The sequence below is a fragment of the Etheostoma cragini genome, chromosome 1 (assembly GCF_013103735.1).
Source record: "Etheostoma cragini isolate CJK2018 chromosome 1, CSU_Ecrag_1.0, whole genome shotgun sequence".
NCBI lineage: Eukaryota > Metazoa > Chordata > Actinopteri > Perciformes > Percidae > Etheostoma > Etheostoma cragini.
Genome location: NC_048407.1, coordinates 31,526,243 through 31,538,515, shown reverse-complemented (window position 1 = coordinate 31,538,515; position 12,273 = coordinate 31,526,243). Strand labels below are relative to the sequence as shown.

Below are 12,273 nucleotides of genomic sequence, written 5' to 3'. Positions count from 1 at the left end.
CCCCCCCCCCCCCCCCCCCCCCGTCATGGATCACGGACTCTTCAATGAACTGTGTGGGAATCAGTAAAATGGTTTGTAATGTGCAATATGGCACAGTTTAAAAACCAGCTCCTTGTGGCTGTTTTAAAGTGATTTTAACATATGTATCGAGGAAAAAGAAAAAAAAGCATTCATACATACGGTATTAAGTAGCAATTTGCCTTAAGGCCCTGACACACCAACCCGATTATCGGCCGTCGGACAGTCTGACGAGGTCGGTGACTCGAGTCTGTTCGGTGTGTTCCGTGCCGTCGTCAGTCGGAGGAGCGTCTGCTTTGATTTGTGCCGATTTGACATGTTGAATCGGAAGGCGGGCAGTCAGACTCAACGAGCAATCTGATGGGTGGAGTGCTAACCTGGAAATGAGGAGCGGGATGAGCGTGACTAGAGTCTCCCAAAATCTGACCAAAATCTTTTAAACTGACCTTTGTGGATCTGAAACGAAGACAGATTCAGCAGCTGCACAGCCTATTTTGCTTATTATTTTATATATCTAATATATTCACTTAAAATCTTTTCAGAAGCACATTTTGCTGAGCTATTTTAGTAAAATGCAAGATTGTACTCCAAACGAGCCGCCATTATGGTTGGTTTTGAAATTCCGAAGAAGCCAGACCAACAATACGACAATCCAGATTAGCGCCGCCTGCTGTCATGGAGACGTATTACGTCTCACGAATGCGCAGAACGTAGGCTCTGGTCGGCGTCGCTTCGGTGTGTTCCGAGGTACTTTTTGTACCCCAAGTCGGGGCGGCAGTCGGTCCGACTGGCTTGTCTGCCGCCGATTGGCCGTTGGGTTCCTGTGTCAGAGCCTTTAAACTTCACAGGATGCTCTGTCTGTCGTGAGAGAAGTCAAACTCTCAACATACCGAGGAGTTAGTGAGATCTCTAAAATCTTTTTTTCAAGAACATATTTCCATTCCTGTTTCATATTTAAACCCTTTGTATCCTCATTGAAACCCTTGAACACCGAGGCTGGGAGTCACGAAATGACAGCGGGAACACACCGCAGGCGTAAGTGTCACGTATATTTTAATTTCGGCACCCACGCGCGGCGAAACGATAATTTTGGCGCCTCCTCTACGTTTTTACGCGATACTCGAGCGTATGTGTCACGCCAGGTACGTGATCACATAAAGGAAGACCACAGTGCAGCCGGATATGTTACCAAAATAAACACATTTCAAAATAAAACAGCCTGTTTTACGGTGATTTTGGCTGTCTTGACTTCTCACAGCGAGACACGCGATCAGGCACACAGAGAGAGAGAGAGAGAGAGACTGACGGACAGAGAGACACAGACACAAAACACACACACACACACAATTACCACAGTTTTCCCCACAGTCAGGCGCTTATTTACTCTACGCAACACTTACGCGGGCAGTGTGTCATTCTAGTGCTGACAGGATGACATTTATCAAAAATTATATAATGAAATACCACAAGGGAGGACCTGACAATCGGGTTAAACGGAAAATATAAACCTTGTTTTAATGAGAAGGTGGTTATAACAAAAACTGGTTTCCCTTTTTTAAGGACGCACGTTGATTGTTGTGGAAGTTTCACAACTAAAAAAACAAGTGATATGTTATTAAAACGGAATAATTTGTTATCTAGTAAGAATGAGAAGTATATTTCCATATAACATGATATATCCTGTGAAGTATCTCATTATAAAAACAAGAAAGTGATCATATATATGATCATATATATTTTTGTCATGGTGGCAATAATACGTACTGTATGTACAGTGGCTTGCATTAGTTTACACACCCATGCTAAAGTTGATTAAAAATAGGAAGAAAAAAAAACTTCTATTGGAAATTGATCTTAATGCCTTAATTCCAAAGGCCAAGGGAACTTTATTAGGATGCATAGTATCCTGATCCATGAAATAACTGGCCTTTAATAATAAAAACATGCCTGCCTCGATGGGAATTTAACAGAGGGGGGTGTGTACTTACATTTTGCCCCCTGCATTTTAACAAAGAACATTCATTTATTTATAATACATTATTCATTCACAAAGACAATTGGTGTCCTTAAAAGGTTGGATTTACCTTAATTGTTTGAATTAAGGCATTAAGATCAATTTCCCAAATGTGTTTTTTTATTTCTTTTTTTAATAAACTTTAGTATGGGTGTGTAAACCTATGCAAGCTACTGTACACTAATTTCCCGCTTTGAATTAATCATACATAATTTCCCGCCAAAACTATTATTTCTGCTACATAAAATACTCAATGTGATACTTTCTCGGATTAATTATTAGTCTCATCACATAAAACAGGACATCTAGAAAAGCAGCAACACTGTAAAAAGAAGTAATTTGATTTTTCACTGAGTAATGAATATCAGATCAAATTTGCTTTGTAAAATGTTTGAATAATGTTGAAAGAAACACTCATGTTGCTATAATAGAAAACGTAAGCATTTCCAGATTGTGTCTTGATAACGTTGCACATTAGAGTCGTTATCCTTGTCAAGTTTTGAAGAAAAGAAAAAAGTTGATTCTGTGTTCTGAAACTGAAAGTATTCTCCACGGCAGGCTTGCTTAAATTTCTGTGGTATTTTCCTTTTAAGTCATTACTGCCTGTCACCACAGTACGTGTGTTTGGTTACTGACTGTGCCTATTGTATGCCATATCCACGTTTTATGTGGAAACCTTTCTAATAAAGTGTCTCATCTTTCTTAATGTTCCAGTGGCCTTCGGCTGAAATCTTATCCGCTCATTTTGAGGTCAATGTGGTCGAACGCGCTCATCTTTTAATGTGTGATAACTTCCTGTGCCAGAACACCTGGTGCGATGCAAACAGAACTTTCATTGAAAACAATGACTGTGCCACAGTTGGATGCCAATTTTAAAATCCCATTTATGCATGGATGGACTGTGAGACAATGGGGTCCTGGGCCCCACCGTGTGAAAGGCCTCCTACCACTTCTACGAGACACCAAGACACAAAACAAACTCTTTCTGCTCATTCTGGGTCTCTTTATAGTCACTTTGCGTCTCTTTATAGTCACTTTGTGTCTCCTTATAGTCACTTTGTGTCTCCTTATAGTCCCTTTGTCTCTTTATAGTCACTTTGTGTCTCTTAGAGTCACTTTGTGTCTCCTTATAGTCAATTTGAGTCTTTTTGTCACTCTAGTCGTTTTGTGTATTTTTGGTTGTTTTATGTCTCTTGCAGGTAGTTGGAGAACATGAATGTCCACTGAAAACCACAAATGGGAAGCTCGTGGTGGCACTAGATCTAAAGTTCATCTACTGGGGAACAGGAATTTTATTCAAAATGACAATGTCAATCCAGCATTTGTAATAGTTACTTCAGTCTGGACCAAAGTCTTGGCCTGACAGACAACATCACTATTACTAGAGCCCGCGGCGCCACAGTGACTAAACCTAAGCAGTGGGAAAGATTTTAACTCTCCTGTTGTTTTCGGGTCAACCTTTGACCCCTTTGAAAAATGTCTACAGCTGAAATATGGGTTTCTTTTTAACCAAATTACCACAAAGAATAGATTGTCTTCTATACAACGCTCTTTGCAAATACAACTGATCACTTTTATTCCTGATGAAACTCACCCTTACGTTCCTCTGATCTTAACTATTTGTAACTTTTTTCAACTCATTATTAGGTATGATTCTATATAAATGAGGGTTATTGACCATGAATTCCAAAAAGTAGTGTAAAACCAGTGGTAGTAAGGTGGTGGTAGTAAAAACTAAAATAAAAGTCTGAAAAAAGGAAGAAAATTCAAGTTCATTTTTTGTCCGTTTTTTTTACCGGCTAGGACAACACAAGCGTTAAGTACTTGAGACCCTTGAAGAAGCACACAGAGCCCAGCATGAAAGGGAAAAGTTTCTTCCAGTAGATGTCTTGCAGTGATGAGACTTGTTCACGTTACAGAGATGACGTCAGCAGGAACAGGACAAGGCGGGGAAGGAGAGGTGAAAATTGGAGCGAGGTGTGAGAGATGGGTTGGGAAAAAAAAACTGAAGAAGGTGATGAATGTGATAAAATCTGTGATTTGCACAACTACAAAACCCAGAGGCGTTGTCGACCCAGCTGGAAAAAACTCGGAGTGATCTCAGCTCACACTCCATCCCTTGGTGAGTGTAAAAGATATCTTGGGAAAGGTAGCGTGACAGAAATAGACAATAAAAGAGCGGATAATCTTGGTTTTGATCCTATTTGAGAAAGAGCGTTCACATGAAACATGATAATCCTGCGTAACAATATCCCTGTGTGGCTTCTGATTGTCTGCATCAGTGTGAGTTTGTCTTTTAATTTTCCACATCCAGCAAAACTGTCATTTCTGTATCGACTGAGTCACCGCAACGGTTTGATTATTAGATTCAACCAACTTCTCCATCTAATCTTACAGTGGTAGTAGAAGACCAGAGTGACAAAACAGGTTTCCTATGCATTTAAGTCACTTTTCTGCTTTTATTTTAGCAAGTAGATCATGAGTAAATCATTTAGCATCACATTTGTTTTGTTTTAGTGATTAACTTTGACATAACTCTTGACTGAGTGCTCAGAAACCTGGATCTAGTTAGACCAGCTATTTGTGTGTAAGTAAGTCACTCTTAAATTCTTAGCAACAAGTTGCTTAAAAGTTGCGATTTATTAAATCAGGTTGGCCCATTAAAACTTTTTTAAAAAATCTCTGTTAATAAAGCCTTCTGTGTATATTGGTGTAAGTAAAAGCAATCAACTTGGCGAACAGGAAGTAACTGTAGTACAACAAGCTGTTTATAGGATGCCTAACAATATTACCAAATAATGCCAAAGTTACCAGCCAATCCTTCAGAACAAGAAGAAGTATAGAAACATGGAGAAATATGTCTGAGTTTAGAGGAAGATCTCTAAATATGTCAACCCAACTGATGTCATTTGGTGATTTAGATTTAAGTTTTAGTTCCACTAACACATGTTAAGTTGCTCCTATTCCGTTTTAATAAAGACATTATTTTATAGATTAGACTTTTACTTTTTAATTTCTCTACAACACCCATGAAGCTATAGTGCGTAGTTTCTGTCTCCCCCATGAGGAACTCTTAGTAATGATAAAACCGTCCACATGATACAAGCCTTCCGGATTCACGCATCACCCCCTCCTCCATGCGGTTGCTAGTAGCCAAGGAGGACACGGAGGATTAAAAAAAACCTGATGGACTCTTCAGAAGAGGTCATTATCTTCATTTGAATTTCTGCGCGGGAAAGTCCCCAGACGCCACAATCTTCAGAACATAGTCATCCAGAGGGAGTAGTGTGGAGCTCATAGTCTTCATTATGTTATAATATCAAATAATAATATATAATAAAAATGATATCAAAAATGTACGCACTAAAACATTAACTTCAGTTTAGCTTCAATTAAAAAAAAACATTTATTGTTCAAACAGGACTCTTTGTCACACTAAAGGTCCGCTTGCCCCCTCTGCTGGTTAAAATACCAACAAATCCCACAAGTATAGTGTGTATCAAAGCCTTTTTCTTCTTCCTCTGCAACGTATTATACTACTAACTACTATTTGTAAGCCGTTTTTAAAGATTTACTCCTGTAAAATGCCCACTGACATTCAGCATAAACCATAAAGTCCTCTTATGACTTTTTTTGCATTTGAGAGTTGGTCCTGAAAAACTTAAAAAAAGATAAAATAACATTTCTTTTTTTCCGTGTTTTTACAACAACAACAAAATGTATGTTTAAACTTTTAATTCCACTAAAGCAGTCATTTTCACATTTCATTGTGATTAAATGTTGTCACATAAACATCGGCCATCATCAAGGTTGTTGTTGCATTTCTTACGCAAAGTTTTGACACAAAAGAGAGGCTAATGAACAAAATATGATCCTGCACACAGTCAATCAACAGCACAAAATATTCTATTGGACATATAAGGGCTGGGAGTCGCCAGAGGCCCCACGGTGTGATGTTATCACAATACATTTTTGTCAAAAGGATACATTTCTTTGTTTGTTCATCTCTATTTATATTAGAAGCTTGATACTTGATGTCCGTGTATCAATACCGTATTGCCAAGGAAAGTATTGCGATAATATGCAGTATCGATTCTTTCCCCCACCCCTGGTACATCTGCACTTGATTTGATTTGTCGGCCACATCATCCCCGTGTGGCACTTACCTGCATTTGACTATTTGACTAAGAAACATTCCTGCATTACAACTGTAGCAGTTCCTTTTTAGTCAGTCTGTGAGTTCCCATTGATACAGTCTCGCTTCCCACACACTGCCGAACGGAGGAGGGTCTGGATAGTCCACATTGTATTCAGGGATGGTAGAAAAACATGCTCTGGTTTATTGGCATTTCTTTAAACCACAATCATTTGCAAAGTAATCGTGCAACAGAAAACTTGGACAGATAGTCTAGCTAGCTGTCTGGATTTACCCCTTAGAGATCTGAGGACCAGGTAACCATAGTCCTCAGAAATCCACCAGAGGTTAGGACGCCACCACAAAGAAAGAGGAAGGGGACGGACATCAGCGAAAAGACTTGCATCCGGTAGAATTTCCACCGGAGCGATCCCAGAAGTGGAACGTCGAGCATATAGACTACCATTGATAAAACCTAAAGGTCCAAGTATCACCCGTAGATACCACCACATGAACCCCAGTATAAAATCTGGATTTGGTTTTTGTTACTTGCAGTGTAGGTGAACAGTTAGTAAATGAAGTCAAACCTCCAGCTTGATGTGGTGAAATAGTCACTCTTCTGTCTTTGTTGCAGCCTGTAGATAAAAGTAGACACAACAACATCAGTAAGGGTCTCGGCGTGGCTCCGGCTTCTTTTTGTGGAAATAACTTCACAAGAAAAATCACTGATATATTACCAAAATACCACTGTACTTTGCATGTAGTCATACTATTTCTGTTTTTGAGAGGACTCACACGACACAATGCTAAGATACAAGAGGGCCAAAAACATCCAAATGTTGTTAAATAGAGGCTCTGCACGATCAAACCTTCAGTCTTTAAAGCAGCACTAACTGATTGCACATTTTATATTAAATATGGAATGGTTATGTGTGATGTGAAATGTGTCAGAGAGATGTACCTAACTCTGCAGTTCCTTACACTTTACGTTTCCTTCAGCTCATGTTTTGTTTGTTTCAGCAGCTTCAACTTCACTACTCCACTCGCTTGTGATCCACGCATGGACCCGAGTAAAGCGCCAGTGAAAATGTAACTACCCAAAAGGCTCATGGGAACTCTGACGTAGAACAATTATCATACATGACAACTTTTCACCCACACTCACTTCCTCAGCACCAGCCGCCATCAGAGCGTTCAGCTCCCGAGTCCAGCCGAGGGCATCCACCAGGGCTTGCACACCACTGACCACGTCACCCAGCTGCACGGTGTCATGACAACGGCGGCGCCAGGCGAACGGACCCACCAAGTCCCTGTTGATGAGCAGACGGGGAACAGAGCTGCGCACAGCTCCCGCCAGGCGGGCAAAGGGCTCCACCTGCAGAGCAAAGAGTCAAACAGCAGCTTTTTATAATGAATGATTGTTGTCAGGTTTGAAATTAATATTTTTGAATTTTACTGGAAGAGACAATTAATTGTAGAGCAACATTTGGAATTGTTACAGCTCTACCAACATATTGGTTCAGCTGGAAAAACATCACATTAAAAAAGGGGCATGACGTAGTTTAAAGCCGGTGGCGCTCGCCTCCAGTGAGGTTCCCATGACGATGAGGAGATCTGCCAGAGGGAAGTCTGTGAGGTATTTGAAGAAGTGACGTGGAAGGTCCTCCCCGAAAAACACGATGTCAGGCTTTACCACGCCTTTACAGGTGGGACACTTTGGGACCGTTCCTGCCATCACATCTGACTGATCAAACGTGGAAACGAGATGGAAAATGAGTATTAATGTTATAACAAATATATTATCAGAGGCTAAAGTTATCAGCTATCAGCTGGCACATAGGCACTATTACAACATGCCCAATAGTGATTGTGTGTTGGTTGATGGTGAGTCCATTTTGTCTAGAAAAACCTTGTTCGCAAAAGTTTGCTTGAATGTTGTACGATTCAGTTCAAAAATGAATGGAAACACCTAAAAATTTCTAAAATCGTTTCGATATACCTATTTGATCGCAAAACAGCATGTGACGAGATTACACACAGGTTTTTATTGGCTTTACAGCCGTTGGATGGAAACACACTTTCACCAGCTTTATTCGCAACTTCAGATAATTCGATTGACAAGTGGATGAAAAGTTAGCTTACACACACACACACACACACACACACACACACACACACACACACACACGTGTAACCTAACACTTTTCTAAAAACTGACAGCTGAGCACGATGTTATTTTTGAAGACTCACTCGTAGCTCCTCCCCCTCGTACTTCCTCAGGCAGACTGTGCAGGTGGCGGTGGCGAATGTACCGTGAGCCTCCACCAACATCTCAGGAGGAATCCCTGCCACTTGGTACACAAGTAAACAAACACCATGGCTTACAATGACTCAGTGATATGTAGTAGACTTCTAAAAGCAAAGACACGAACACATACGTCTCTCCAGCCCGTCGATGTTCTGCGTGTACATCCTGAGCAGCTGACTCTTCTCGTGAAGCAGCCGTATAAAGTAGTGCGTCAGGTTGGGCTGATATTTCCCCGGGTACAGCTCTTTGGCCAGGGCGAAGAAGGGGTTTGGGTTTTGATGGAAAAAATTGATCTCGAATATCGCCTCGGCGTAAGGCAGGTCGTACTGCTGCAGGTTGTCATAGAGACCGCTGCCTGGAGACCTGACAGGGGATAATTTACTGAATAGTGACAGGTTTACAGAAATACTAGAATATATATGTAGTAGGGGATGGATTAACAAATGTATCGGGACATTTTTTGCAACAAATTTTAAAATTCTTTGCCCCAGAATTAGTATTTTATGTTCATTATTTTACCAAAGAATCCCCTAAATATTTTTTGTTTATGCGGTACTGCTGACGGCTACTCCATCATATCCGTTAGCAAAACAGACCGAAAGGAGAACGTCTAGATTGTGTTCTTCTTTACAAATTATATAAATGTCAGATTGACTGACTTGGGAAGTGCATTATTTTTACAAAATAGACAACAGAAATGTCTCATGATATATCGTCTTTAAAAGTGTATTATTCAACTTTCAATTTAGTTAAAGAAGGAAAAGAACATCGCAATACTCAATACTAACAACTATCAATACTTCTAGAATAGCAATAAATGAAAATTGCAATACAAATTGAATCTGCACCCATGTATATTGTTTATTAAGGATCCCTGTCGTAAAGACCTAAGGTACAACACAAACAAAAATATTATACAGCACCATAAATACTGTATCTTTATATCAGAACAATGGAGACATCCGGATTTTTCTGGAGCAAAAAGCCATGTAGAGTAAAAGTATCGAACCGGTACAAAAGCATACTGATATCTAACCTCTATTACCTGAAATCTGGGATGCCACTAGGCGTGCTGATCCCAGCTCCAGCCATCACCACCACCCTCCTGTACCGCTGCTCTCTGATGCTCTTAGCGATGTCCTCCAGGGTCTGCTGCTCCTCGGCTGCACCGCCACCACCACGGGAACAAAACCCTTGAGTCCCATTCCACAGAGGAGATTTTGTTTGTCTGCGAAGAAGAACAACAAAGATATAAATGCAAATGTAAATGTGCTGTATTTATCTAGCGCTTTTCCAGTCTTAACAACTGCTCAAAGCGCTTCTACATCTACAGGAAACATTCACCATTCACACACATTCATACACTGTGGCCGGGGCTGCCGTACAAGGTGCCACCTGCTCATCAGATAAACACTCACACACATTCACACTCCGATGCGCAGCACCGGGGGCAACTCGGGGTTCAGTGCCTTGCCCAAGGACACTTCGACAATGACTGCAGGGGCGGGGATCGAACCACCAACCTTTCGATTGGCAGGCAACCGCTCTACCACGGATGCCACGATGAATCCATTAGTTTTCAACGAGTAAATTATTTGCCGACTATCTTGATGATCGATTAATCAGTTTTGTTTTCACTGGACAGGAGGCGGATTAAAAAAAAACTGTCATCTGAAAAACAACTAAAGCCCTCAGACAAATGTTGACTAAAAAGTAAAATATTTACCTCGAAGATCTACAGGAGTAAAAGTATAACGTTAAATAAAATAGAAGCACAGTACGTGCGTGTGTGTGTGTGTGTGTGTGTGTAATACCTGCACACGGCTGCAGCTTTACCTGAACACAAACTCCTTTGACCCAAGCCTATAAAAAGCAAAGCATGAGTCATAATTATCAATGTAAGGTTTAGAAGTGGAGTTAAAGGAGAATTCCAGTCAATTACAATATATAGCTCTGTTGTTTGTAAATGTGGAGGTCTGTCACTAGAGAGAAAAATGACAACAATCGGTTCTGCCTACACCATATTATCCTCCTGCTAGATGTTGCATCCAACAGGCTTAAACAGGGCAAGTTTTAAACGTGCTTTTAGCCTCTTTAACATGTTCAAAATTAAAAGTGCCTGCCCATGTGCAGTAATTCCTTCCGAGTGCACACAGCGAATATGACTGCAGTAGATGTAACAGAAAGGCGTGTTTCTAGTGTGGACTTCACGTGTCTAGTGTGCACTGGATGCATTTACACAACTTTTATGCCTTTCTGTTATATCTACTGCAGTCAAATTCCCTGTGTTCACTTGGAAGGAATAACTGCACATGGGTAGCCACTGGTAATGACATTTTGAGCATGTCTAGAGGCTAAAAACTGGTTTAAAACTCGCCCTGATTAAACCGGTTGGGCGCTAACTCTAGCAGAAGGATAACACGGTTCATTGTTCTCTCTACTGACAGCACCAACAGAGCTATGTATTGAAATTGACTGGAATTCTCCTTTAATTTATAAAGTTGTAAGGTTCAGAATTTATTATAATCTATATTTGAGTACATTTACTTAAAATCTATTTACAATGTTTAGTCAGCTAATCGTTTACATATTTATGTTACACAATTAATAGTTACATGTTTACATATTTAACACAGTCAGGATATTCTGTTGAATATATTTGCTTCTCTGATTACCTCACGTTTACCTCAGTCTAAGTTATTGCTTCTGATTGGTTAGTTCAGTCACGTGGATGGTCTGGACAAGTTTGTGTTGTAGGCATGAGCCTATCCTCTCTATCCCAAGAGGGTAATCCTTAAGGGGGTAAGCCTCCCCTCTCTAAGCCAAGGGGGTAAGCCCAAGGGGGTAAGCCTCTCCTCTCCAATACGAGGGGGTACGCCTTAAGGGGGTAAGCCTCTCCTCTCCTCTCCTTTCCTCTCTAGCCCAAGGGGGTAAGCCTCTCCTCTCCTCTCCTTTCCTCTCTAGCCCAAGGGGGTAAGCCTCTCCTCTCTAGACCAAGGGGGTAAGCCTCTCCTCTCTAGACCAAGGGGGTAAGCCTCTCCTCTCTAAGCAAAGTTCCCTATGGAGCCATTTTGATGCTACCAAGCCATCACCCGCATTTACCATCCCATTGACTGCCATTCATTTTGGTGCAACTTTGACAGCGAAGAACTTTACATCTAAAGCATTTAAAGACTCTATTTGTATATTGGCAGTAGTGCTCAACCATCACCGGAAAAGTGTTTCTAATGGTCTTTGTCGCTCCCCGATGTAAGTTGAGTGCAGAATTGAGTCGCCCATGCGTCACTTTGCGAAGACTGAAGCTGTGAGTTGCGCATGCGTCACTTTGCAACAAGTAGCATATATGATGCTGACGAGAGACTTCTGTGTCAATACAGGAAAACATGGACCTAGCTACTTAACGAAGTTCGTTCACTGCTAGCTACAAGTTAGCATCAAACACAACGAGGCTGTCAGTTGAATGACGTTTTGAGCTAACGTTTACAATTAAACAATCATAGATAGCTAAAACGTTTTTTGAAATGATTCCCATCTTCTGTTATTGTTTGTAATGAGAAAAGTTTATTGTTTCATGGATTTCACAAATTTCAGTATGACAGTTATGTCGTAAACCGTTAAGTCTGAACACACTGCACTCGAGCGAGCCGGTGTGACTTGACTCTCATCGGGTATGACGCGTTGTCAGTTGTAAACGGTTTGGCACAACATTAGGCTCGTTCAAGATGATCCAGGTCTGCGCAGAATCGATCACCGGCGATCGGCGCCCGTTGCATGCCGGTTAGATTTCTGTCCGACTTG

The 12,273-nt window shown here is 40.9% G+C and overlaps 1 protein-coding gene and 1 long non-coding RNA gene across 3 annotated transcripts in view; both read right to left on the bottom strand.

Annotated features, from left to right (window-relative positions):
• LOC117942049 overlaps positions 1-1,347 on the bottom strand; it is an 8,405-nt gene extending 7,058 nt beyond the window's left edge. Inside the window, exon 1 of the long non-coding RNA XR_004656055.1 lies at positions 1,247-1,347. This is a non-coding gene — a long non-coding RNA (uncharacterized LOC117942049). The remainder of the gene's footprint in view (positions 1-1,246) is intronic.
• Positions 1,348-5,882: 4,535 nt separating this feature from the next.
• sirt3 (sirtuin 3) overlaps positions 5,883-12,273 on the bottom strand; it is a 7,808-nt gene continuing 1,417 nt past the window's right edge. For both annotated transcript variants that reach the window (XM_034866390.1, XM_034866336.1), the window contains exons 2-8: positions 10,290-10,338; positions 9,521-9,703; positions 8,606-8,838; positions 8,418-8,518; positions 7,750-7,911; positions 7,333-7,542; positions 5,883-6,802 (exon numbers count right to left, since the gene is read on the bottom strand). In XM_034866390.1, the coding sequence (XP_034722281.1) occupies positions 6,779-6,802; positions 7,333-7,542; positions 7,750-7,911; positions 8,418-8,518; positions 8,606-8,838; positions 9,521-9,567 (777 nt within the window). In that variant the 5' untranslated portion in view covers positions 9,568-9,703; positions 10,290-10,338 and the 3' untranslated portion in view covers positions 5,883-6,778. The remainder of the gene's footprint in view (positions 6,803-7,332; positions 7,543-7,749; positions 7,912-8,417; positions 8,519-8,605; positions 8,839-9,520; positions 9,704-10,289; positions 10,339-12,273) is intronic.